The 27,937-nt window shown below is 44.0% G+C and overlaps 1 protein-coding gene across 2 annotated transcripts; it reads left to right on the top strand.

Moving 5' to 3' along the window:
* Nucleotides 1–231: 231 nt before the first annotated feature.
* On the top strand, nt 232–27,558 carry kif5aa (kinesin family member 5A, a). 2 transcript variants are annotated; one of them, XM_029664026.2, is made up of 29 exons: nt 232–844; nt 7,702–7,789; nt 8,068–8,141; nt 8,439–8,543; nt 10,893–10,941; nt 11,055–11,110; nt 11,265–11,352; nt 12,107–12,231; nt 12,421–12,525; nt 13,020–13,168; nt 13,637–13,785; nt 14,108–14,292; nt 14,930–14,998; nt 20,509–20,715; nt 20,966–21,112; nt 21,308–21,496; nt 21,957–22,074; nt 22,165–22,226; nt 22,321–22,451; nt 22,586–22,687; nt 22,801–22,861; nt 23,024–23,095; nt 23,213–23,317; nt 24,378–24,594; nt 24,751–24,916; nt 25,028–25,110; nt 25,308–25,335; nt 25,500–25,585; nt 25,714–27,558. In XM_029664026.2, exons 1-28 carry the CDS (start codon nt 716–718, stop codon nt 25,576–25,578), a joined length of 3,138 nt encoding a protein of 1,045 aa, XP_029519886.1. In that variant the 5' UTR covers nt 232–715; the 3' UTR covers nt 25,579–25,585; nt 25,714–27,558. The 2 variants fall into 2 exon arrangements, with proteins under 2 accessions (XP_029519886.1, XP_029519887.1); XM_029664027.2 differs by having other exon boundaries at nt 233–844; nt 22,321–22,430.
* The last annotated feature ends 379 nt before the right edge of the window (nt 27,559–27,937 follow it).

The following is a 27,937-nucleotide window of genomic DNA, read 5'->3' as shown; positions in this document are numbered from 1 at the left end:
ATTTCATTCATGCCTGCAAGTGGGGGTAAACACGTTAAACGGCAATGAAATTGTGCGATTTAGGGAACATTATTCATAGCTTTTAATAAAAAACATATAAACAATGAAACCTTTCATCCATAAGACGTTATAGGCCTATGCGAAGAACGTGGTGGTGATGCTGATAGGCTACATCCGGTGTCTGGATAACGTGGATGCTGAGGCGGGTACCATCAGGGAAGCGACAGACCACGCCCTACGCTCTACACAGTGAGTCCCAGCGCAAAACCGGCGATACCTCAGTCTGCCTCACCTTCAACAGGCCCGACCGAGTGGTGCCATCATCTAACAACGACAACATCTAAGAAAAACATCCGAGAACTACGTCCATCTTTAAAGATTTGGCCAGAGGATGAATTCGACGTTATAGTATATTCTTACAATGATGTAACCCACTGCGATTTTAACTAGAGTTTATATGCATAGGCATTTTTTTGTTGCTGCGACATGCTCGAAGCATCTTTTTTTTTTGTCTCTTAAATTGTAATTCCTCCGTAGTTAACTGTCAAGCTTTACCTCTGGGCTGCAATATTGTTTCAGCCTTGAAGACATAAGAATTAAGGACGTATCTTGTAGCATCCAAGCGGGTCTGTCATTACTTATTTTACAGTCGACTGGGCCTGCAAATTGTGATTCTCGACTATTTTATTCCAACCCCGTCAATTGAATTTGCGCAATGGCGGATGCAACCTCCGAATGTAATATCAAGGTGTTGTGTCGCTTTCGCCCTCTGAATCAATCGGAGATTCTGCGTGGGGATCAATTTATTCCTACATTTCTGGGAGATGACAGTGTCAGCGTTGGGGTAAGGCACTTTGTTTCTGATATGCTCATTAATACATGATTCACTTTTTCTGTTTTCGTTTGGACTGCCAATAGCAATCATTTGTGATTAAAATTAGGCTACCTGACTGTAATAATTTCTGTAAACTGCGTAGGCATCAGTTGAGCATTCAGTGCAGTCGGCTCTGATTTCCACCCAGTGTATAGTCCTACATGTTTTATTTACTGCGGCTACATATCAGGCCTCATATCCAATAACCTACCAATTTACATTAACCTTGTACTTGCTTAGGTTGTTAATAACAGAAATGAACCCCTTTCAATGGAAATGGGCTCAAGATATTTACTACAGGCCGCCGCCTATATGGATGGTCTACATAGCCTGCCAATAGCTAATATTGCTCGAATGTTATTTTAGCAACAATATGCTGTTGTTATTCTCATTGTAATGATTTGGTTCGTATATGTAATGGCAATGGTACTTTAAATGTATAGGCAGGGATTGCATTAGGCCTATGTAATAAATGCCACATACATATTGTACGCCACATAGCTTAATCATTCCCTCCTCAGACAGGCCTACTAGTACTGTTGGGTTCCTCAGGGCCAGGACCGAGTGGATTGAGAGAGTGGATTTATTTAGAGTTTAACTGAGGACGTTAAGAGACACACCTTTTGGCTGACCTTCTCCTCAGTCATAATTCTTTACAGCGGCCCAAGAATCTGTTCTCTAACTGCTTATGGAGGAGAGGATCAATAATTATTCTCCTGTTGAGAACCCACTCACTCTACCTCTGTGCCAGACTGACTGCCTCACTCTGGACAGCGATGTTATGTTCGTGACGATGCGTCTGCATTGCTAGGGATGTGAATGGGTCAGCTTCAGGCTACTTGTGTTAGGTTTTTCTAAAAAGGGGGGTGATATTCAATGAAGGCCTGTTGAACGATGGACACGTGTACGGTATACCTTTAACTGTAACAATGCAGCCTGAATGATTTCCCCATTTCAAGACCAGCCATGTCAAGCTCTTGGCCACGTGTCATCTGCTTCAGAAAAGTAGAACGTAATAATAGATGGCTATGTTACAAGGGGTACCAGTACCGAGTCGATGTGCAGGGGTACGAGGTTATTGACGTAGATACCGCGCCTTCAGGAAGTATCCACACCCCTTAACTTTTCCCACATTTTGGTGTGTTTACAGCCGGAATTTATAATGGATTAAATGTCGATTTTTTTTCTTCTCAATGACCTACACACAATATCCCATAATGCCAAAGTGGAATTAGGTTTTTCTAATGAATAAAAACGTAACCCCTTTGGCAAGCCTAAATACATTCAGGAGTAAAGATTAGCTTAGCAAGTCTCATATTAAGTTGCATTGTCTCGCTCTGTGTGCAATAATAGGGTTTAACCTGATTTTTGAATACCTCATCTCTGTAGCCCACACATACAATTATGTGTAAGGTCCCTCAGTCGAACAGTGAATTTCAAACACAGATTCAACCACAAAGACCAGGGAGGTTTTCCAATGCCTCACAAAGAAGGGCACCTATTGGTAGATGGGTACAATTAAAAAAAAAACAGACATTGAAAATCCCGTTGAGCATGGTGAAGTTATTAATACACCCAGCCAATACAAATATTCATGTGTCCTTCCTTCCTAACTCAGTTGCCGTAGAGGAAGGAAACCGCTCAGGGATTTCAACATGAGGCCAATGGTGACTAAAACAGTTAGAGTTAATTGGCTTTGATAGGAGAAAACGGAGGATGGATCAACATTGTAGTTACGCCACAATACTAACTTAATTGACAGAGTGAAAAGGAAGCTTGTACAGAATAAAAATATTCCAAAACATGCATCCTGTTTGCAACAAGGCACTAAAGTAATACTGCAAAAAATGGAGCAAGCAATTCTCTTTTTGTCCTGATTACAAAGTGTCATGTTTGGGGCAAATCCAATACAACACATTACTAAGTACAACCCTCCGTATTTTCAAGCATATTGGTGGCTGCATTATGTTATAGGTATGCTTGTAATTGTTAAGGACTGGGACATTTTTCAGGATAAAAAAATAATCAGAATGCATCTAGACTCAGGCTAAATCCTAGAGGAAAACCTGGTTCAATCTGATTCCACCAGACACTGGGAGATGAATTACTTTCGGCAGTACAATAACCTAAAACACAAGGCCACATATAAACTGGAGTTGCTTACGAAGAAGACAGTGAATCTTCCCGAGTGTCCGGGTTACAGTTTTGACTTAAATCTATTTGAAAATCTAGGCAAGACTTGAAAATGGTTGTCTAGCAATGATCAACAACCAATTGGACAGAGTTTGAATAATTTAAAAAATAGTAATGGGCAAATATTGTACGATCCAGGTGTGGAAAACTCCTAGAGACTTACCCAGAAAGACTGCCAAAGGTGCATCTACAAAGTATTGGCTCAGAGATATGTCTGTATTTATTTTTCAATAAATATGCGAACATTTCTAAAAATATGTTTTAACTTTGTAATTATAGGATATTGGATGTAGATTGATGAGAAAACAAATCAATTTAATCCATTTTTAATTCAAGTTGTAACACAACAAAATGTGGAATAAGTCAAGGGGTATGAGTACTTTCTGAAGGCACGGTATGTAGAGTGCACTCGGAAAGTATTCAGACCCCTTGACTTTTTCCACATTTTGATACATTACATGCTTATTCTAAAACGGATTACATCGTTTTTTTCTCTCATAGATCTACACACAATTCCCCATAATAACAAAGCAAAAACTGTTTTTTAGAAATGTTTGCACATTTTTTAAAACGGAAATATCACATTTCCATAAGTATTCAGACCCTTTACTCAGTACTTTGTTGAAGCACCATGGACAATGATTACAGCCTCGAGTCTTCTTGGGTATGATGCTACAAGCTTGGCACACCTGTATTTGGGGAGTTTCTCCCATTCTTCTCTGCAGATCCTCTCAAGCTCTGTCAGGTTGGATGGGAAGCGTTGCTGCACAGCTATTTTCAGGTCTCTCTAGAGATGTTTGATCGGGTTCAAGTCCGGCCTCTGGCTGGGCCACTCAAGGACATTCAGAGACTTGTCCCGAAGCAACTCCTGCGTTGTCTTGGCTGTGTGCTTAGGGTCATTGTCCGGTTTGAAGGTGAACCTTCGCCCCAGTCTGAGGTCCTGAGTGCTCTGGAGCAGGTTTTCATCAAGGATCTCTCTGTAGTTTGCTCCGTTCATCTTTCCCTCGATCCTGACTACCGTAATTTCCGGACTATAAGCCGCTACTTTATTCCCACGCGTTGAACCTCGTGGTTTATACAATGACGCGGCTAATTTATGGATTTTTCCCGCTTTCACAAGATTCATGCCGCCAAAAAACTGAGCACCGTCACATAATGTGACGTAAATCGAGCGCGCTCAAACTTCCTATCATTCTGATTACGGTAGTAATTTTGTCACCCTCATCATGGCAAAGACACGGAGAAATGCATATGATGCAGCTTTCAAGTTGAAGGCGATCGATCTGGCTGTTGGAAAAGGAAATAGAGCTGCTGCACGGGAGCTTGGCCTTAATGAGTCGATGATAAGACGTTGGAAACAGCAGCGTGAGGAACTGACTCAGTGCAAAAAGACAACAAAAGCTTTCAGAGGGAAGAAAAGCAGATGGCCCCAAGTATTTGCAGCCACTCGACATCACTGTAAATCGTGCATTTAAGGTGGCGCTCCTTGTTCAGTGGGAGGCTTGGATGACAAGTGGGGAGAAATCCTTCACTAAAACGGGCCGCATGCGAAGAGCAACTTATGGTCAAGTCTGCCAGTGGGTCCTGACAGCGTGGAGCATTGTCAAAAAATCCACTATCATCAACGGGATTCGAAAGGCTGGACTGCTGCGTGTTGAAGGGGTATTTGCCTCCGGATGAAAGTGACGAGAGCGACAATGAAAACGATCCAACATCGGATGAAGCAATTCTGAGGCTATTCAACTCCGACACCGAAGGAGATGACTTCAGTGGTTTCAGTGCACAGGAGGAGGAAGATAGTGACCAAGTTCATTTGTTTCAATGTACCGGTAGGCACCTGCGGCTTATAGACATGTGCAGCTTATTTATGCACAAAATACATATTTTTAAATAATTCAGTGGGTGCGGTTTATATTCAGGTGCGCTTAATAGTCCAGCAATTACGGTAGTCTCCCAGTCCCTGCCGCATGATGCTGCCACCACCATGATTCACCGTATGGTTGGTACCAGGTTTCCTCCATACATGACACTTGGTTTTATCAGACCAGAGAATCTTGTTTCTCATGGTCTGAGATGTTTTAGGTGCCTTTCGGCAAACTCCAAGAGGGCTGTCATGTGCCTTTTACTGAGGAGTGGCTTCCACCTCACCACTCTACCGCAAAGGCCTGATTGGTGGAGTGCTGCAGAGATGGTTGTCCTTCTGGAAGGTTCTCTCATCTCCACAGAGGAATTCTGGAGCTCTGTCAGAGTGACCATCGGGTTCTTGGTCATCTCCATGAGCAAGGCCCTTCTCCCTCGATTGCGGCCAAACTTCTTACATTTAAGAATGATGGAGTCCATTGGGTTCTTGGAGACCTTCAATGCTGCAGACATTTTTTGGTACTCTTCCCCAGATCTGTGACTCAACACAATTCTCTCGGAGCTCTGCGGACAATTTCTTCGACCTCATGGCTTGGTTTTTGCTTTGACATGCACTGTTAACTGTGGGACCTTATATAGACAGGTGTGTGCCTTTCCAAATCATGTCCAATCAATTGAATTTACCACAGGTGGACTCAATGAATCAATGGTAACAGGATGCACCTGAGCTCAATTTCGAATCTCATAGCAAATAGTCTGAATACTTCTGTAAATAAGGTATTTCTGTATTTAATTTTTGATACATTTGCAAAAAAATAAATACTATTTTCGCATTGTCATTGTTGGGCATTGTGTGTAGATTTTTGGGGATTTTTTAAATGTTTTTTTTAATCCAGTTTAGAATAAGGCTCTAACGTAACTGTAACGCTCAATGAGTGAATGGGTGTGGAGTCAGGCGCAGAGAGCAAAGGAAAAACACGCTTTAATGTCCAAAATAAAAAGAACAAAATAGTATTACCCAACACAGGCGTAACTATTAAAACAAATAGTACCCTTAGGGTAAATAACAGGACAGCGAGAAAACCCAACAAAACACTAACACCTCTCACAAAATACAGAAGAACAAGCCCACACAAACAGAAGCGGGCTAAACAAACTTAAATAACAGCACCCTAACAACCAAACAATGAACAGGTGCAAACAATTAGACAAAACCAAACGAACACGGAACAAAGGATCGGTGGCAGCTAGTAGACCGGCGACGACGACCGCCGAGCGCCACTCGAACAAGAAGGGGAGCCACCTTCGGTAATATTCGTGACAGTAACAAAATGTGGGGGAAAATCAAGGGGTCTGAATACTTTCTGAAGGCACTGTACATATAACTAGGAATGAAGTGACAGATAGTAAAGAGTAGCAGCAGCATATGTGATACATTAGTGCAAAAAGGGTCAATGCAGATTGTTTGGGTAGCTGTTTGGTTAAATATGTAGTTTGTGCAAAAAGGGTCAATGTATATAGTCCGGGTAGCTGTTTGGTTAAATATGTAGTTTGTGCAAAAAGGGTCAATGCATATAGTCCGGGTAGCTGTTTGGTTAAATATGTAGTTTGTGCAAAAAGGGTCAATGCATATAGTCCGGGTAGCTGTTTGGTTAAATATGTAGTTTGTGCAAAAAGGGTCAATGTATATAGTCCGGGTAGCTGTTTGGTTAAATATGTAGTTTGTGCAAAAAGGGTCAATGCATATAGTCCGGGTAGCTGTTTGGTTAAATATGTAGTTTGTGCAAAAAGGGTCAATGCATATAGTCCGGGTAGCTGTTTGGTTAAATATGTAGTTTGTGCAAAAAGGGTCAATGTATATAGTCCGGGTAGCTGTTTGGTTAAATATGTAGTTTTTGCAAAAAGGGTCAATGCAGATTGTTTGGGTAGCTATTTGGTTAACTATGTAGCTAGCTATTTAGCAAACTTATGGCTTGTTCAGGGTCCTGTTGGGTCTGCTGCCGCTTGCCGTGTGGTAGCAGAGAGAACAGTCTTGGTTGGCTGGAGTCTTTCACAACTTTTAGGACCTTCCTCTGACACCGCCTGGTATAGAGGTCCTGAGTGGCAGGGAGCTCGGCCTCAATGATGTACTGGTTGCCAAGCAGTTGCCATATCAAGCAGTGATGCAGCCTGTGAAGATGCTCTCAATGGTGCAGCTTTATAACATTTTGAGGATCTGAGGGCCCATGCCAAGTCTTTTCAGCCTTCTGAGGGGGCAGAGGCGTTGTCGTGCCCTCTTCACGATTGTGTTGGTGTGTGTGGACCATGATAGATCCTTAGTGATGTGGACATCGAGGGAACTTGAAGCTCTCTTGACCTCCTCCACTACAGGCTGCCGTCGGTGTGGATGGGGGGCGTGCTCGGCCCTCCGTTTCCTGTTGTCCACGATCTGCTCCTTTGTCTTGCTGACTTTGAGGGAGAGGTTGTTGTCATGGCACCACACTGCCAGGCCTGTCCCGTTAATTTATTCAGTGATCGACATACATAAATCATCTATTACTATCCATAAACAAGGAACCAAGATCAAACTTGATTGCATTTCCATGGTTTGTTTGTTTGGGATATATAAATGAAATAACAATGCTAGTTGGAAAGACAATTGGAGACAAGAAAATGTCCCTCGTTATTTTCCACTTCAGTATGTCTATACCATGGTTCATCTTGGTCTGTGCATTCCAAATAATAGCTACAGTATTTGGTTTACAAAACTGACCTAATCTCTTTGTGTCTCCCAGGGGCGGTCGTACGTGTTCGACCGGGTTTTCCCCACCAACACCACTCAGGAGCAGGTCTACAATACCTGTGCTAAACAGATTGTCAAGGGTAAGGAAAAAATACTGCCAACAATGGACAGAATGAACATCCACACACAGTCCGTGGAGGTGTATTAGAGAGACAAAAGAGAAGTCAATGTGAGGTTCTGACTCATCAATTGATTAAATCAGTTGGCGACGTCACACGTTAGTAGCCTACTTCCCATAACTGTGTTCATATTAAAGGTTATTGGTGTCTTTCTTATTTTCAAACTTGAAGGCCTGAAGGCATTTGTTTTAATTTCTGCCATTTCCTCAAATTATCTTGGTTTCCCTCTGTTTATATAGATGTTCTGGGTGGATACAATGGCACTATTTTCGCATATGGACAGACCGCCTCCGGCAAGACTCACACCATGGAGGTACAGTGGGAGTCAATGATATGCATAATAGAGTATTTTCAAATACTTCTGAAAAAGTGATGATCTCCCATTATGAAATAACTCTATAAATCAGCATAAATTTGGCTCCCGTTTGGTTTCAATCTAAATGTAATACCCCGGATGTTGCTTTGGGGGCATTTGCACCCCATCTACTACATGGTATTGGAAAAAATACTGCTAGTAATTATATGAGGATTTTAATATTCATACAATATACATTTAACAGGTATTAACCTCTCAAACTCCAGAGACTGACTGTACAGTATGTTTTTATAGGGAAAACTGCATGACCCCAATCAGATGGGCATCATCCCCAGGATTGCAGAGGACATCTTCAACCATATCTTTGGCATGGACGAGAACCTGGAGTTCCACATCAAGGTTTGGATTCATCTCCATCTCATCCATATATAGGATGATTCGTTTTTTGTGAATCCCTTACAATCTTAGAAAAAAGGGTTCCAAAAGGGTTCTTCGGCTGTCCCCTTAGGAGAACCCCATAGGAGCACCATTATTGCAGTTAGAACTACGGCTGTTGCAGTGACCATATTACTATCATACCAGTAAGATTCCATGTGACCATGGTCACAGTAATCTCCTTTTATGCACTCTGGACATTGGTAGTACCCAAACTCGCTAACAACCATCAGGTCGCTAAAGGCCTGGTACTCAGGGTTCTATTGTCCCTCTAACCACTCTGACATCAATGCAAATGCAATAAAACATTTCCTTAAACACTTGTCATCAAAGCAAGTATGTGCTTTTAAAACTCACTCCACTGTGATGAATCAATTTGAAGAAAGAAGTGGAACACATGGTCGTTGTGGGTGCTGTTTCAAAGCCTAACAACGAAATGGACCGCACTTTGATTAATTCAAAAACACCCATACACAACATTAGAGCTTATGCATACGAGCCCAACCTCGGGAAAAAAAGAAGGATTGTGCTGTTATACTGTACATAGCCTACCACATATTATGAATGGCAGAAAAACATACACAAAAACTGATTTAAGATTTAAGTCAAAACGGATGTCTTTGATCTAGCCTATATTCCAAAATGTAACAAATTCTGGTAATCGCCTTTGAGTGTGGACTGTATTATTATGCATACTAGATGGACTGGTTACACGATGCCACACTCCAAACTTTCTATCCCGTCTAGGAGAGAACGTAGGCTACAGGCCTAGGCGATGCTGTTGGTTCATTGATTGTGCAGTGCGGCTTACAGACGAATCCTACAATTATAGTGAATTTGTATTTGAATAGCGTAGTAATAGGGTGTCACATTAGGCTACCGTTATCGTCAGAATATCTCACCACCGTGCGTTTCCATCTCCTCCCCTCTCTCCTTCATTACTTTCTCAAGCATGCAGAGAGAGGAGATGTCAACAGATTAATGAAATATGTTTAGTTGTGAAAACATTTTACTATTGATTTTCCAGGACAGATTTCACTTAGTTTCCCAAATTAATCACTGGGTAGCTGCAGGAACAGGGTTGGAGAGCCCATGGCATACAGAGTTTGGGCGGAATATCACCTGCCATGCTGAAGTGAAATAACCAGAGTAGCTTACCCGGCATGAGTCAAAAACGAACCTGCACAAATGCGGGCTCCATTTGCTATTAGAGTGCATACAGATGACGTCTTTTTCCCCCAGCCCATTTGATATTGGGCCATTGAAAATCGAAACAAATTTGACATATTAGTGAAGACAAGATTAAATTGAGAATAGTCAGATGGGTGAAAATAGTATCACTTGATGAGAGAACAGCTTGTGCAGCCTGAGGCAAGGAACAGAGCGCAAGCTTTTTTTGCGACTTTCTCAAATCATCAATGGCCTACAGTCGCATCATGCAGCCCATATACATGTATGTTCTGATTTCTAAAACCTTCTACGGTTTGCATCATTCACAACTAAAGTTGCCCCAAAAATTCTAAACGTATAGGACCTGTTTGAAATGATCATTTTTACGCTCAACATAGCCACTTCTTATGCACACTCGCTACGTAATGGGAAATATAAAATGTATATTTTATTCAGCTAAGTTCAATTATATTCTTCTTACTATAAAATCATACAATGTAAAATAATGACACAGGACTTATAAGCATATCTTGTCTGCTAAATGAACAAGCCTACAGCCTATGGCACAGAGCATAACCGGATAACATACAGTAGGCCGACTCATATTCTGTTCTTCTGAAATACATTCTCTTCATATCCTAATGTTTCTTTAGACCTGCCGAAAATAAACAATGGATTTATTTTGGTGTTGTAAGTTCAATTGATTTATTAGACAATTTTTAAATGTACATTTTCTCAAGGCCTCTAGGTGTGGAGGCCTGGAGATGCTCAACCTGTTTATGTTCATTAACGGCCAGTTACCATTTGCTATACAATAACTGGCTGACAAAATGTCATGACCACCACAACCCTAGGTAGAACCCTTTTTGGATTCCATGTAGAACCCTTTCCACAGTGGGCTCTACATGGGACGCCAAATGGTTCTACCTGGAACCAAAAAGGTTCCAACCGGGAACCAAAAAGGATTCTTTAAAAGGGTTCAGCCGAAGAACCATTTTAGGTCCTAGATAGTACCCTTTTTCCCTAAGAGTGTAAGAGTAATCATCCGTTTGTATACCGCAATGACTTGGTGCTCTTACACGGAGCCACGGTATGGATGCCTTGATTAAGGTTCTTCTTCTCTTTCCCCTTTCCTGTGCTTAGGTTTCATATTTTGAAGTCTATATGGACAAAATTCGGGATCTGCTGGATGGTTTGTGCACAGTTCTTTATTTACCAAGTCCACATCTAATGCCATTACAAAGGCAAATCTTCTCCCCCCCCAAAAAATGGCCCATCCTAACGGTTGTTCCCGGTATCTTTTAGTGACCAAGACTAACCTGGCTGTTCATGAGGATAAGAACAAGATCCCATATGTGAAGGTGGGTTCTGACGATGCCCACTTGTCACTAGCTACACCTACGTCCGTTCCCAACGGTGCCTAACGTTTTCCAGGGGAAGAGGAGTATGCATATTCATTATTAACCCTTTTTATCACCGCACTCCGCTGTCGTCCCCCCCTTCCCTGTGATGCAGGGCTGCACCGAGCGCTTTGTGTCCAGCCCCGACGAGGTCATGGATGTCATTGACGAGGGGAAGAACAACCGCCATGTTGCCGTCACCAGTAAGCCTTCAGAGCGTTCTCTGTCCGTCCGTTCCGTTTCATCCCCACCCGTCTCCTTTTTTGTTGTTGTCCAGCGCCCTGTCTTTCTGCTAGCAGGAGAGTTACATGGTTCGTCAAGTGTCTCACGACAGTTGGGTCATGTGGCTCGTTATACGGCTTATATAACGGGACTTCTTCTCACACGTATCCTGCTTACAAGCAGCATCTCTATTTGAAGGACGTTCACAATTGCAATGGTCCACCTGGGTGTCTGCTGGCTGGTGTAATACTCTCACTGTAAAATAGTGGGTGCAATAAGATAGGAACAGAGAAGTAACACGAGCCCTTATTCTGGGGGATTGTAGGTCGCATCAGGAGAAGGATTCAGATATGAGTTTTGTCCTGAAAAGGGTTTGGTAGGGGCGGCAGGGTAGCCTAGTGGTTGGACTAGTAACCGAAAAGTTGCAAGTTCGAATCCCCGAGCTGACAAGGTACAAATCTGTCATTCTGCCCCTGAACAGGCAGTTAACCTGTTCCTAGGCTGTCGTTGAAAATAAGAATTAGTTCTTAACTGACTTGCCTAGTTAAATAAAGGTTAAATAAAAAATAATAAAAAACATACTGATCATTTCAATCTTATATCAGTGAAATTCACCAGAAAAGCATTCATTAAACAATCCACATGTAAAACCATCTCTGTAAACACTAGATTAGATGTTGTGCATATTGACATGAAGATGCTCATTCGCCTCCGTGTTGTTCTCCCTCCTCGTAGACATGAATGAGCACAGCTCTCGCAGTCACAGCATCTTCCTGATCAACATCAAGCAGGAGCACGTGGAGACGGAGCAGAAGCTGTGTGGGAAACTCTACCTGGTGGACTTGGCTGGTAGTGAGAAGGTAAGACTTCACATCCTTGTCTGTCTGGTTTATCTAGCTGGGCTGAGGTGAGAGAGACTATGGGTCAGTCTACTCTGCATATGCCATTGTGACAGAGCTGACATTATAAGCAAAGTAACACTGGGGTTTTTGACCTTTCCAAAGGTCATTGAGTCACAGTCAGTAATTAAGTCTCTCTCTCTCTCTCAGGTCAGCAAAACGGGCGCTGCCGGTGCCGTTCTTGATGAGGCGAAAAACATCAACAAGTCTCTGTCAGCCCTGGGCAACGTAATCTCTGCACTGGCTGAAGGGACGGTGAGTCCAGGACAGTGAAGCCGTCTACCTTACACACCTGTCACCCTAATGTCGATCCAGCTCCTGCACACATCCACCAGTACCAACTCACTGTACAATCATCTCCCTGCCATCCATGCCATAACCCATCTGAAGCCTGGTCAATGCCAACTCACCACACTTACCTATCAATGCCTACCTTCTCCTGGCCTTACTCTGCCGTCAACTGAAAAAAAGGTGCTATCTGGAACCTAAAAGGGTTATTTTGCCCTCCCCATAGGAGAACCCTTTGCAGAACCCTTTTTGGTTCCAGGTAGATTCCTTTTGGTTCCATATAGAACCCTTTAGGGTTCCATGTAGAACCCTTTCCACAGAGGGTGACCTGGGAGACCTGGAACCAAAAAGGGTTCTCCTATGGGGACAGCCAAAGAACCCTTTAGGAACCTTTTTTTTTTTTTTTTCGAAAGAGTGCACTTACTCACTTTCATCCCTTCTTCCTCTGTTTTGTTTGCTAGAAAACCCACGTGCCGTACCGTGACAGCAAGATGACCCGTATCCTGCAGGACTCTCTGGGGGGTAACTGTAGGACCACCATGTTCATCTGCTGCTCTCCGTCCAGCTTCAACGACGCTGAGACCAAGTCCACCCTGATGTTTGGACAACGGTAACAAACACTTTGCCCCATCTTGTCTTCTCCCTGCATTGACAATGTACCATGTCAGCAGTGTCAGCTGTCAATTCTCCACAGAAAGGGCCAATGTACCAATATGTCCGAAGTCAAATGATTTTGCATGCAATATTTCCTTAACCCGTATTCACATTCACTTGTTCCAATATGAATATGCCGATATTACTGGTATGATGAGTATAAGCTGTTGAATATGCAGATATTACTGGTATGATGAGTATAAGCTGTTGAATATGCCGATATTACTGGTATGATGAGTATAAGCTGTTGAATATGCAGATATTACTGGTATGATGAGTATAAGCTGTTGAATATGCAGATATTACTGGTATGATGAGTATAAGCTGTTGAATATGCAGATATTACTGGTGCGATGAATAGAAGCCGTCGAAGCCACCGCTTCAACATGTCATTAATGTCATTAACGTTCCCCCTGCCCTCCAGCGCTAAGACCATCAGGAACACGGCCTCCGTCAATCTGGAGCTGACGGCTGATCAGTGGAAGAGGAAGTACGAGAAGGAGAAGGAGAAGAACAAAACCATGAAGGAAACGGTTCAGAGGCTGGAGGCTGAGCTCAACCGCTGGAGGAACGGTGAGACATACTGTAAAACACCGAGCTGGAGAGCATTTATCATGGTTGAGGATTTCCAGTCTATTTCTTTGTTTTATTGTTAACGATAGTTTTTTTTCTTCTCCCCCCTAAATGTTGATTGAATTTATGCTCTTAACATACTTTAAAAAGGACATGCTTGTCATGCATATTCTTGATGTTCCCTTGAACTCTGCATGAGGTCGGGAGCAAGGCACACGGACATTTCATTTCCTGGAAAAAGCTAGACCGATGAATCGGAAGCCAGATCTCTTAAAGAGCTGACGTGGACTGCTGACGCTTCTGCTCCTCTCTGCTCCTCCAGGGGAGAACGTTCCTGAGACGGAGAGGACCACTGCGGACGTGGTGCGTCTGGATTCGGTGGAGGAGCGGAGCCCCGTGATGATCCTGGACAACGACACCTCCTCCATCGTGGTGCGCATCTCCGAGGAGGAGCGTCAGAAGTACGAGGAGGAGATCCGCAAGCTCTACAAGCAGCTGGACGACAAGGTCAGGGCCTGTTGAAACACACCATACACCACGCCATACACACACACACACACACACACATTGAAGGGTATTACATACCCTGAGTGTTACAAAATGTACTTTCCGTGACATAGACTGACCAGGTGAATTCAGGTGAAAGCTAGGATCCCTTATTGATGTCACTTGTTAAATCTACTTCCATCAGTGTAGATGAAGGGGAGGAAACAGGTTAAAGAAGGATTTTTCAGGCTTGTGACGATTGAGACATGGGTTGTGTATGTGTGCCATTCAGAGGGGGAATGGGCAAGACAAAATATTTAAGTGCCTTTGAACAGGGTATGGTAGAAGGTGCCAGGCGCACCGGGTGTGTAAAGAGCTTCAACTCGGCTGTGTTTTTCACGCTCAACAGTTTCCCGTTTGTATCAAGAATGGTCCACCACCCAAAGGACATCCAGCCAACTTGACACGACTGTGCATTGGAATCAACATGGGCCAGCATCCCTGTGGAACGCTTTCGACACCTTGTAGAGTACATGCCCGAAACAAATTGAGGCTGTTCTGCGGGCGAAAGGGGGTACAGCTTAATATTAGGAAGGGGTTCCTAACGTCCATATTTCCACTAGCAGACCAAGTGACCAAAGTGTGTGTTTCTCCACAGGATGATGAGATCAACCTGCAGTGCCAGTTGGTTGAGAAACTGAAGGAGCAGATGCTGGATCAGGATGAGGTGAGGACACACTCCAGACACACTCTCGGTTCCCCTCTCTGTATGTATCTCTGTCCAGGCATCTCTCGTTCATGCAACAGTCTTATTAACAAATATGTCCGCTTTTTATTGGGATACAAATCTTGATGATCCTGAATCTATACGTGCTGGTATAATGCTATCGTAGTATATAGTGCTCTTTGTGTTTATGGGCACTAGGGGGGGTAGTGGTAGAGGCATATAGGAGGTCTCACCTTTGTGTATCTGCCATTATAGCACGGGCAGCGCCATTTAGGCAGTCATGGGTAGATGGCATACAGCTTATGTCAAAGTGACGTCAAAAGTTGCACGTTCAGCGAAAATGTGGGGATTTTGCCAGAGTGTGTAGCCATACCTCGAAAACCTTGTTGTCACACCTCCTTGAGGTCTGGAGAATTCTATGTTAGGTCGAAACGGCTACAATGGTCCACCGGCTTCCAACGGTTGCATTTTTATTGGATGTTAGATTTACCCTCCCCACACATGCCCGTAGAAGGAGTGTTATGTTCGTCACGGTTTTCCGACCGCCAGTGTGCTGTCCTGTTGCAATAAAGACGATTAACCTGTCAAAAGGTTGTGTTTGTTTACCTGTTAGAGTCGTAGGGTTCGCCACAAAAATGATAGGGTTTTTCATCTGCGATTTCCTGGCCATCGTCACGCACTGTCGCTCCTACGGTACGACTCTGCTGAGCGCCTTTGGAGCTCCGCCCAAGCCAGGCGTTTGATTGGTTTGAAGTGTTTGCGAAAAAGTCACTGATTTACACTGCCGTTTTCCACTCCTTTGAGCCATTGATCTCACCAGGCTTCACCAAGGGTGAATCGCGGCTAACCCTAACTCTAACCTTTTTCCTAACCTTAACCTAATTCTCCTAACCTGCTGCATAAGTTCTCCTAACCAGCTACGAAAAACTCACTTCTGACCGTAGCTGTATGACATCTAGTCAAAACCCATTGAGGCCCATCTCCATTTTAAAGTGTTTGAAAAAAGGGTACAGCCAATATTGGTGATGTACTGCCTGCCACCTGCAGCGCTAGAGCCCTGAACCAGATCTTGTGTGTCATTCATTTATTGTGACCACTGGATGGCAGTGATAAAGCTTAAAGCCATTTACAGACCATAGCACCCAATTTCAAGATGAAGACAATGCTCTGATCATTGGCTGATCTCTCCCAACCCATAGGAATCCCCACCCCGATGACCTCTTTAAAATGGTGGAAGCCCTCAATGGAAGTGTCCATGCTAAAACTTGGGTTATATGCAAGTAGAGTCTTTATTGGTAGAGTAGGGTGACCAGACGTCCCCGTTTTCCGGGAGCAGTCCCCGTTTTTGGTGGCCTGTCCCCCGGCAATGTCCCCGTTTTTAACTCTGCGTTAAAAACAGACTGCAAAGTGAAATAATATTTTACGTGGCAAGAAAGACTGGACAGCAGAGTCTGCCGGTTGACGTCTCAATCGCCTTGTGCTTATTTTGTCCAGCAGATGGGGCTGCTCACTATATCATTTCCATTCACTCTTCTCCTACTAAATACTTGCTCGCGCTAGTTTTAGAGAAAACTTCTGTGGAAAACTCAGCCAGAAGCTTAGCAAGTGTCAAGTGAATCCACAACATCACCACAAACGTCTTTTCAAGCCAGGTAAGTTACAATCATTTGAGATACTAGCTAATGATGTTATAATGTCACAATTTATTATATAGATAGATGATCTGCTTTATAAGGTTTTAAATAGGTTATGCTAGCTAACATGAGCTATGTCGACTAAGTTATCTAGTTAGGTTAGCTAGCTAGGTTAAAAAACGTTCACTTGTAAACATGCAGTGGACAGGCTATTTTGAAAATATGATTATATTAAATGAATGCACAATTAATTATGATATTTATTTGTAGATTACAATTTTGATGGTTTGGCATTATAATAAGTAGTGTGAAAATATATTTTGAAATTGTCGTGGATAACATTCGCATAATGTTTACTGTTAGAGTGGAGAGGATGAAGACTGGATAGGAAGAAGAGTGAAAGAGGAGGAAAGGTAAAGATATGATTACAGAAACAGCCAATTTATTATTCCAACCAATGTTTTTGAGATAAAATACAAAAGTGAGACAAGCAATGGGAATCTGTTAACCAAAGTATTTTATCTAATAGTGTACTATTTATTATTACAGATTGGAGAAGGAGAAGGAAAGATGAAGGGAGTAAAAAGAGTGAAGCGAGGAGAGTGTGGAAGAGTGACAACATTGAGGCATTGAAGAGGAGTGAAGAAAAGAGTAGGAGAAAGATTGGAGGAGAAGAAAAAGTTAAGAGTAAGAAGAGTGACACAATGACATGAGACAATGTCCATTTATACGCTCAGGTCCAGACAATAGAATGGTTCACTGCACCCTTTGTAAGTCCTCTTTTTCAATCGGCAGCGGGGGACGAACGGCAGTGGTAGAACATCAACAGACCAAAAAGCATAAAGCCTCCCTGATTGCCCGTGTTGGTATGCCCTCTGTCACCACATTCTTCAAGAAGGTAGAGCCTTCCCAAGAAGAATATGATTTAGCTGTGCAGGAGGGATGTCTTTGCATACCACACTATGCGACACAATCATAGTTACAGATCTCTGGGCTGCACAGCACAACGGAAGCTTTATGAGCCGAAGTTGACATGTGCTAGGACAAAATGTGAAGCCGTAGTAAGTAGCGTGTTAGCACCATGGGCAACTACTTTGGTAACACAGGACCTAGACCAGGTTGAATTTGTCTCCCTGTCCATTGATGCGTCCAATCATGGACATGTAAAGCTGCTGCCAATAGTAGTCAGATATTGTAAGATATATGATGGCAACACATCTGTGGAAACAAACCTGCTTGATTTTGTTGAATTGAAAGGAGAAACAGCAGAGGAAATTGCAGCTGAGGTCTTGGAGGTCATTTAAAAAAATGTAACCTGGAAAACAAAGTCGCGGCATTCTCTGCCGACAACACAAATACCAGCTGGGGAGGGTCAATGTCCATACCAAAGTTAAAAATGCTCTGCAGTGGGAGGTGATTAGCTTAGGTTGTCCTGCCCACATCATTCATAACACGGCCAGAACAGCTTTGGATATAATCCCTCTTGATGTTGAGTACCTGCTCACAAAGATATTTGGACATTTTCACCGTTGGGAGTAGAAAGACTGAAGAGCTTTTTTTTAGGACACAGCAATGTTCGCTGGCTGTCCATGTTCCCTGCTCTAGAAAGAGTGCTGAAAACGTATGTGCCATTGAAATCCTTTTTTCTTTCTGAAGACAAATGCCCTGTTGTCCTATGAACAATGTTCGAAGATCCACTGACTGAACTTTGGCTGGTCTTTGTCCATGGAAACCTGACCGTATTCGGTGACACAATCAAGATGCTTGAGGGCCAGGACCACTGTGCTGTGGAGTCCGCTGCAATTCTGAGAAACATTGAGGCAAAATTGACTGCAAGACGTGATGACAACTTCATTCCAGTTTTGGTCAGAGGACTTCTGAGAGAGCTGGAGGACAATGGAGCCACGTCTAAAGAGAGCTTTCTCAAAACATCCCAGTCGTTCTTCACTACGGCTGTGAACTACTTGCAAGCATGGGGAAAGCACACAGATCATCTAAAATATTTACATGGTCTCCTTTTTACAAAGGCAACCTCAGCGTGAAGAGATCCAGAAGGCAGCAGACACACTGCAGGAAAAATGCCCCATTGTGGCCATCAATGAGGATGCATTGTTTGACGAGGTTACTGGATTGCAACAGTTCCTAAAGGGTTACCCACTTCAAAGAGAACGACATCTCACACACTAACCTGGCTAAAATTAGGCTCTGTTGTCATGTGCTTACCTGGAAGTAAAGCACCAGTCCAGAGAGTGTTCTCCTAAATGAATGATCTATGGACAGCAGCAAGAAATAGGTTCACTGTTCCTACCATCAAGGCCATGCTTATTGTGAAGACAAACTTCAACCCTCCTCTGCCAGGAGTTCATGGAGAAGCTGGCCGAAGACATAGCAATCCTGAAGGAGATACATTCTTCTGAGAAATATACAGATTAGGTTGGTATAAGTATATTATGTAGTTACCAATCTCATCATCATCTTATTTCTTTATTATGTTAAGTATCTCACATATACTATTGTCTGTTTTTTTTTCTTCTCTCAATTTTGCTCATGTTCTCTTCTGCTCTTATTCTACCCAGGCCACCAGGACCACTGAATGGCTGTTCAGATCAGTTCTACCCAGGCCACCAGGACCACTGAATGGCTGTTCAGATCAGTTCTACCCAGGCCACCAGGACCACTGAATGGCTGTTCAGATCAGTTCTACCCAGGCCACCAGGACCACTGAATGGCTGTTCAGATCAGTTCTACCCAGGCCACCAGGACCACTGAATGGCTGTTCAGATCAGTTCTACCCAGACTACCAGGACCACTGAATGGCTGTTCAGATCAGTTCTACCCAGGCCACCAGGACCACTGAATGGCTGTTCAGATCAGTTCTACCCAGACTACCAGGACCACTGAATGGCTGTTCAGATCAGTTCTACCCAGGCCACCAGGACCACTGAATGGCTGTTCAGATCAGTTCTACCCAGACTACCAGGACCACTGAATGGCTGTTCAGATCAGTTCTACCCAGACTACCAGGACCACTGAATGGCTGTTCAGATCAGTTCTACCCAGACTACCAGGACCACTGAATGGCTGTTCAGATCAGTTCTACCCAGACTACCAGGACCACTGAATGGCTGTTCAGATCAGTTCTACCCAGACTACCAGGACCACTGAATGGCTGTTCAGATCAGTTCTACCCAGACTACCAGGACCACTGAATGGCTGTTCAGATCAGTTCTACCCAGACTACCAGGACCACTGAATGGCTGTTCAGATCAGTTCTACCCAGACTACCAGGACCACTGAATGGCTGTTCAGATTGGACAGTTCTGTCTTATCTGTAGTGTTTCTGTAATGTAGTTGTTTTTTTCTATCACAGTGTGCCTGTTAGACTAAATACATGAAACCGGAATTGTCCCTCTTTTTAAAATTTCATAGATAATAACATTGGATATTTGAATGATATATTGACTGCCGAACTGGAAATGTCCCCGGTTTTAATTTCAGAAATCTGGTCACATCTTATGGGGATGTACAGTAGGCCTATACAGAAGATGTTGTAGAATTATAACCAAGCAAACGAATAACCTGGAATCCTCTATATATCTACTCTAAATATAGTTAATAATCTGATACATTTCCTACCCTTTCAGTGAGGCAGCAGATCTCTTTCAATTGTGAACAATTGTCATAGCAACAGCAGGGGATGACTCAAATGCCAATTCTAAATCCAGGCCATCTGTGTGTTTCTTGTGTCTGGTTGCACTGTGTAAAATATGAGTATTTTACGAATATTGTGTGTTGTCCGAGTATGTGTACTGTGTTCCTACGTATGATCATGTTTGTGAGGCTGTGTTCACGTGATTCTCTCGCTCTCTCTCCTAGCTGCTGGCGTCGTCCCGTGGGGATGGGGACAAGGTGCAGGCGGAGCTGGGCCGCCTGCAGGTGGAGAGCAACTGTGCCAAGACAGAGGTGAAGGAGGTGCTGCAGGCACTTGAGGAGTTGGCCATCAACTACGACCAGAAGAGCCTGGAAGTGGAGGAGAAAGGCCTGCAGAACCAGCTGCTGGCCGACCAGTTGGCCCAGAAGATGGTGGGTTCAGCAGGGCATATAAATACAAGGCATAGAATGGACATAAAGTCTACAATGCTTTTCTATGAAGTGTTGTATGAAGTCTGTGGGCTTTATGGATTCATTGCTCCACTTGAAATTACCAGAGCTCTGCCGACGTGGCGGCATCATTTTGATTCGATTTTTGCACAAGTAAATCTGTAGCCTATCTATCGGGTTTTTTTCTGCCCCCGTTCAATCATCTTGTCCAACTCTCTTGTCTGCTGTGCAGGCCAATCTGATGGAGTTGGAGGCAGAGCTATCCCACATGCAGGAAGTGAGTGGTCAGCAGAGGAAGCGCATCGCCGACGTCCTCAACGGCCTGATGAGGGACCTCAGTGAGTTCAGCACCATCGTGGGCAACGGGGAGATCAAGCTGGTGAGTTACTTCCATCTCCTACTGCCCCTCTGGAGCCACTGAGATAGAATCGTTAGATAGATGGGCAGAGGGAGAGAGCGGTTCTGTACACAGTATGCGCGTCATCCCCCTCCATCTCTCACCCACCCTGTGAGCCTTTCTTTCAATCCCTCTCTCCCCCATCCTCTAATCTCTCTCTCTCTCGCTCTGCTGCAGCCGGTGGAGATCAGCGGGGCGATCGAGGAGGAGTTCACGGTGGCCCGTCTCTACATCAGCAAGATCAAGTCGGAGGTCAAGTCCATGGTGAAGCGCTGTCGCCAGCTGGAGAACCTGCAGCTGGAGTGTCATCGCAAGATGGAGGAGACGGGCCGCGAGCTCTCCTCCTGCCAGCTCCTCATCTCACAGGTCAGCCTCCAGCTCTACTGGGCACCTCAGTGTACGCAAACGCAGACATCACAACCAGCTCGAATGACTATACTCTACACAGCATATGTATATAAATACATATGGTATGTTGACACCATGTATACCAGAAGAGGCTGGTGGGAGGAGCTGTAGGAGGACGGGTTTCATTGTAATGGCTGGAATGGAATCAATGGAACGGTATCAAACACATCAAACATGTGGAAACCACACGTTATGCCTCCGTTCCATTGATTGCTTTCCAGCCATTTACAATGAAGCCCGTCCTCCTACAGCTCCTCCCCACCAGCCTCCTCTGATCCACACATAGACGCACTTTACCGCCGCACACAATGCATGCATTCTTCCGTCACGTCGTTGACAAAACGTGTAGACATTTTATGAGCTGTGTCGATGGGAGAGTGCTTGTGCGCCAAGTGACTCTGTGCGGGGCCGTTCGCAGCATGAAACGAAGATCCGCTCTCTGACGGAGTACATGCAGAGTGTTGAGCAGAAGAAGAGGATGCTGGAGGAGAGCCACGACTCCCTCAGCGAGGAGCTGGCCAAACTGCAGCATCCGGGTAACGCACACCATCCACCCTCACATCAGCCAGGCTACAGGCCCCGGGTGGGGAAACCAGACCTTACACATCTTTCTCTGTGTGTCACAGATAACTCTCTGCTCGAGGAGAAGGATGGAGAGAAGGGTGAGACCGAGGAGGGTAACGTCAAGGTAAACATTGACTCCAATAATGCTAATTGTTTCACCTGTTAACGAGCAAAAATGAAAGGAATCTGACATTGTTCTTTTCCTTATGGTGGTTCAGAAGGTTCCTCGGCAGCATGGGGACTCTCACCGTGGTCTCCAGCAAAGGCAGATGGCCCGTCTGCGGGATGAGATCAACGAGAAGCAGAGGATCATCGATGACCTCACTGAGTCAGTGTCATCAAGACTACTGTAACCCTCTCAGTTTATGTGCCGTTGATGAGATAAAAATTAAATATTCACTTCACTGTAAAAAAAACAAACATTTTTTTTGTCTCTCTCGCTTTCTCTTATTAAACATGATCCTCTCTCTCTCCATCTCTCAGTCATAACCAGAAGCTGCAGATTGAGTTGGCTCAGGTGCTTGCCGACTTTGACCGTTTGAAGAGTGTAGACAGCAGCAAGAGCGAGCGGCTGGAGGAACTGTCGTAAGTCTGAACACAAACACACACACGCACTGACACAACGTGTAGTCACAAAGTTAAGAAATGTATTCTGATTTGGATGTTGCTGATGACGATGGGTTTTCTCTTCCTGTCAGATTCCTGCATGAACGCCATGAGCAGACCAAGCAGGACCTCAAAGGGCTGGAGGACACCGTCGTGAGTGGCCCTCTCTCTGTATCGCTCTCAGAACCCTCCTCTCTTTCTTTTTCTCGCCCCATCTGCTTCTTTTCTTCTCTCTCTGCATCTACCTCTCTTTTCTCCACTTTCTCCCTCTTTTTCCTCCCTTTGACTACTCTTCTTCTCCATCTCTATTTTCAGGCCCGGGAGCTCCAGACCCTCCACAACCTGCGCAAGCTGTTCGTTCAAGACCTCACGTCGCGGGTTAAAAAAGTGAGTGAGAGATGGCGAAAGACAGAAGATGCACTAATCACTATGCAGGGCACTAAACCCCCCCTTTCATCTCTCTCGTTATTTCTCTCTGTTCCAATTCTTTTCTTTCGTCCACAGAGTTCCGAAATGGAGCCTGATGACAGTGGGGGGTCTTGCACCCAGAAACAGAAGATTTCCTTTCTTGAGAATAACCTGGACCAGCTTACAAAGGTTCACAAACAGGTGAGAGCCTCACAGGATAGTTGTGTCATCTGACTTGTTTTGATGAAGTAAAAGCTTACTGGTCACACCAGGAACTTCTCTCCTGCTCCCACCATGGTCCTACATCGCGACCTACCGTCCCCCCCCCGTTCTTCTCACCCCCCCTCGCACACTCAGCCCTCTACCCTTGGCTCCTCTTGTCTCTGTCTCTTTTTCACCTCTTGTTCTTGTGCTTTTTTAGTGTGTGAGCATGGATGTGTGTGTGTGTATTGGGTTTCTGTTGTTGTTCTTGTTGTTGTGTGTTAAGAGCACACCCGGCAGGTACAGGCCCTCGCTTCTCCTTCGCTTCCATCTCCCAGCAGGCTTGGCGTCCCCTTTTCTTCTGTATATATATTTTTTTAACCTAAAATGTATCTCTGCTTTTTGCACTACGCATAAGGCTTCTAAAAGGGACACACATGGCTCGATGCTTCCTTAACACTCTTTCTTGGCATGCAGTCTTTGTTGTTGTTGTTGTACATCAGAGATGTTTGAAACAGAGAGAGATGTTTGAAAGAGGAAAAGAGTGAGCCGTTTGTGTGACGCCGTACTCACAGAGACGTTATCACGTGTTATCTGACAGGTTCTGAGCTGTTTTAGTCTGGCATGGACCGAAAGAGGAAAGGTTACACCGTGTATTTATCTTTGAATGTTTACATGATTTCATGCTACGGGTTATGAGAGAAGAAACATTTCCATTCAAAATACCTCCGTGATACAAGATACTCAGGGGGGACAATAATATTGAAAGAAAGCGGGCGTGTGTGGCTAAATGTCACTTTTGATGAGTCATGAAACGCATCCGTTTTATGTCAAGGTCAGTGTGCAGTCTCCTCTCCTTCCCTGTTGTTCATACAATCTCCCCTCATCTCTCTCAAACTGGTGTCACCCAGTCTCAACCCGCCCTCTCTTACCTTATCCACCCCTGATCAATCGGTATTCCCTGCTATAAATCTCTCTTCCCTTGTGTCACTCTTTTTTTTTTTCTCTCTCTCTCCTCCCTTCCCTCTCTCTCTCTCTCTCTCTTTGTATTTCTCTGTAGCTGGTTCGTGACAATGCAGATCTGCGTTGTGAGCTTCCAAAGCTGGAGAAACGTCTTCGGTCTACTGCTGAGAGAGTTAAGGCCCTGGAGACGGCACTGAGGGACGCCAAGGAGGGCGCCATGATCGACAGGCGTCGTTACCAGAAGGAAGTGGACCGCATCAAAGAAGCCATGAGGGCCAAGAACGCTCTGAGGCGCCCCCATGCTGCACAGATCGGTAGCGCACCCACTCCAAATATAGCTCTGACTGTGATTCTGCGCTATTTATTGGATGGAGAGCTACATAGGCAGTTATTGATCAACGGAATAATAAATGAATAATGATTGGAATAGTTATTGACTGATTGACCTCAGCATTACTGTCATCCTGCAGCCAAACCAGTGCGACCGAAGCAGCTGCCGGTGTGCTCTCCCACCAACCCGTTCTACACGCGTGCCAGTGAGCCGGTCAACACCTACAGTAATGCCCTGTTCCAGAGCTCCATCACAGAACAGACCACGGCACCTCTCTCTCAGATCAGCTCCGTCCCGACCAACACGTGAGTCCCATCTCACGCTCGTGTTAAGTTCCTTTAGCTTGGAATAGTTGACTTGTATTGGTGTGTTATTAGACTTCGGTGTGACTGTGTCCTGTTGTCTGTGTTGAGCAGAGTGTCCACGGCGCTGGGCTACAGAGCAGTCAATCCCGCAGACATGCTGGAGTCCTACCCACTCAACATAGACAGGGATAACGGTGAGTCCCAGAGCCATTACAGTTCAAACAATCACCCACCATCACGCCACCAGGTCTGGTTTTGTTTTTGTTTTACTGTACATTATATGTTACACTAGCTAACAGCTTGTAATTAGGTTATTGATTGTCAGGAAAGAAAGTGTTTTTAGTTTTTATACACACTAATGCTCACTCTTCCCTGTTATATTCATGAACAGGAAACACCGTAGACGTCAATGACAACAGGTAAGCATATCGGCGCCTCAACTATATATTGTACAAGCATTACAATGAGACTAATTGCTGCTTCTAGCTTTTGTTACTCTATTAGTACTACTACAACTGCTGCTTCTCCCACACTACAGTATTGAATCGTGTGTGTGTGTGTGTGTGTGTGTGTGTGTGTGTAGGAGTGATGTGCACTGTGGCAGTAAGGTGGACGACCCAGGCAGACTCTACATCATTCAGCAGGAGACCGCTGCAAGTTAATGACATGGTAACTAACACGCATGCACACATTAACTCGCCGCAAATGATGTCATCAGTACACATGCCAAAGGGATGAATTACTCTCCCCTGTTTGCAACTTGTCTCCTAACGATCGATTTCCTTTTCTTTCCACAGATGGCCGAACACTGTGTTCAGTACCTTTCCCGTATATTTGCATGCAGCCGTCTAGCGTCCCTCCCCTGCACCCGTACGTGGCCAATGATGCCCCCCCCCTGTAGCCCAAGTCTTACTGTATAGCTCAGCCCCATGCTCCCAATGGTGACCACCCACTCATACGCTCCTGTGATTAGAACGCATAGTAGTGTATACTCCTGTATGGGTATTGACCAGCACTGTGTCTGTGTATGTACTGTCCCACTTTACTCGACAGTGGCATCGTAAATGCTGACCTAGAGCGTCGTCATAGCCATGCCCTGGCATCTCTCCTATAAGACGTCTTGTCAGCTTACGAACAAAGGATCTCACTCTGCATGTTGCCCAGCTAGCCAATTAGCCAACCTGAATCTGTGCATGTTTCATGACAGCGTTACTCAATTTTTCTATGAACTGGGATAAAACCGCTACAGATGTCATGCAGAGTTTATGATGCTTTTGTACTCGCTGTATGATGTCATTGTCTAGACAGTACTGAGGCATGTGTAACTCAGCCGTGCTCTATGGCCTTTAGAGTCTAGCCCAGCCTTAATAATAAACAACAGCTGATTTCACATGATCATAACACCCAGCCATGTGTGTACATATAGAAGTATCTGTGTATTTCCTACCTCTAGCTCTACTGATACAACTTTTGGCGTCATTTCCAAAACTGATTCCAATATGTTGTTATATTAGTAGATTGTAGGCAGTGAAGCGAGCTGTTATGTTGTCCAGTGAACTCGTTTGTTTATACAAAGATTCCTCTTCGTGAAGTAAAGCATGAGGTTATTGATCAGATAGTCTATTTTAAAATAGGGGCCCTTCTACCTGCTTCTCAAAAATGCATTTTGACAAGCGGTTCTCTCTGTGTTCTGTTACAGGGAACAAAATCACGCCAAACATTTCTCAACCTCTATAAAAATTTCAAAAATGAAGTTATTCAATGTACCACGAAACACCATCCGAATGTGTTTTCAAACTTCTCCCAACTGAGCTGCCACCAGAAATGGGTTTGAAAGACTTTCATTTTATCGTAAATGTGGCATGTTAGTAATATCAGCTTTACGTTACTCTCCAGTGCTCTGCTGTGTTTTCTCAGTCAGAATCCTGATCAGCCAATCGGGACAGAGAGAACCAGCGGTTGCTGGAACTGTGTTGGTCTTTTGACAAGTATTGCACTGTATAGAGTTGGTACACTGACTATAGTCTTGACTGTACAGTGTTGACTTCAGGTCTATCTAACAGACCTTTTGACCCACATGTCTACTAATATCAACAATATGACTGGAACCTACAGCATCTCAGGATCTCTGATTGATAACAGTGTGTAGTGGGGCCACCTATGTCTGGTCTTTTTAACCACAAAATTGCTAAGTGATCAAAGACCCATAACCTCCTCTACTTGGATACATGAAAGACTGAATGATTTCGAACCAGGCTTGCCCCCGATGACTGTTTTGATTCCCGTTTGAGGTCGTTTTTGGATGTAACATGTTTGAGAAATTGTACTACAGTCTATAGTACAATAGTGTGTCGCTGTCTGACTTTAGCATATGTGATAATATTGTTCAACTTGTAAGTATAACAGCATATCAGTATGTGATTAAATGAAAGGAAATTAGCCACTTAATATTACTTTGTTAGGGAACCATAATGTGTACTGTATGTATTCATTTCTGTGGGCCTATATGCTCGTTATGTGATTCATCGTGTGACATGCATATTTCTGTATATACTCATTAAAATATGTGAATCATTGTGTTGTAGTTGGCAGAAATAAACCCTTACCGAAATAAGTTATTAAAGACAATCATGTCCAAAGAATCATTGTGTTTTGAAATCTATTGTGTGAGTGAAGACTGTCCGAATGGTTACTGAGTGAGTCCGCAATATGTGCTGGGCATATAGTATGAGTGTACAGTGCATTAGGAAAGTATTCCATATTTTGTTACGTTACAGCCTTATTCTGAAATGATTAAATACATTTTTTCCCTCATCAATCTACACACTTTTTTTGGGCCAATGTATTACAAATATAATACATAAATATCTTATTTATATAAGTATTCAGACCCTTTGCTATTAGACTTGAAATGGAACTCAGGTGAATCCTGTTTCCATTGAGCATCCTTGAGATGTTTCTATAACTTGAATCCACCTGTGGTAAATTCAATTGAATGGACCTGATTTGGAAACGGGCGGC

Source organism: Oncorhynchus nerka, linkage group LG7, assembly GCF_034236695.1.
Source record: "Oncorhynchus nerka isolate Pitt River linkage group LG7, Oner_Uvic_2.0, whole genome shotgun sequence".
Taxonomy (NCBI): domain Eukaryota; kingdom Metazoa; phylum Chordata; class Actinopteri; order Salmoniformes; family Salmonidae; genus Oncorhynchus; species Oncorhynchus nerka.
This window is presented reverse-complemented; position numbering and strand designations above follow the sequence as displayed.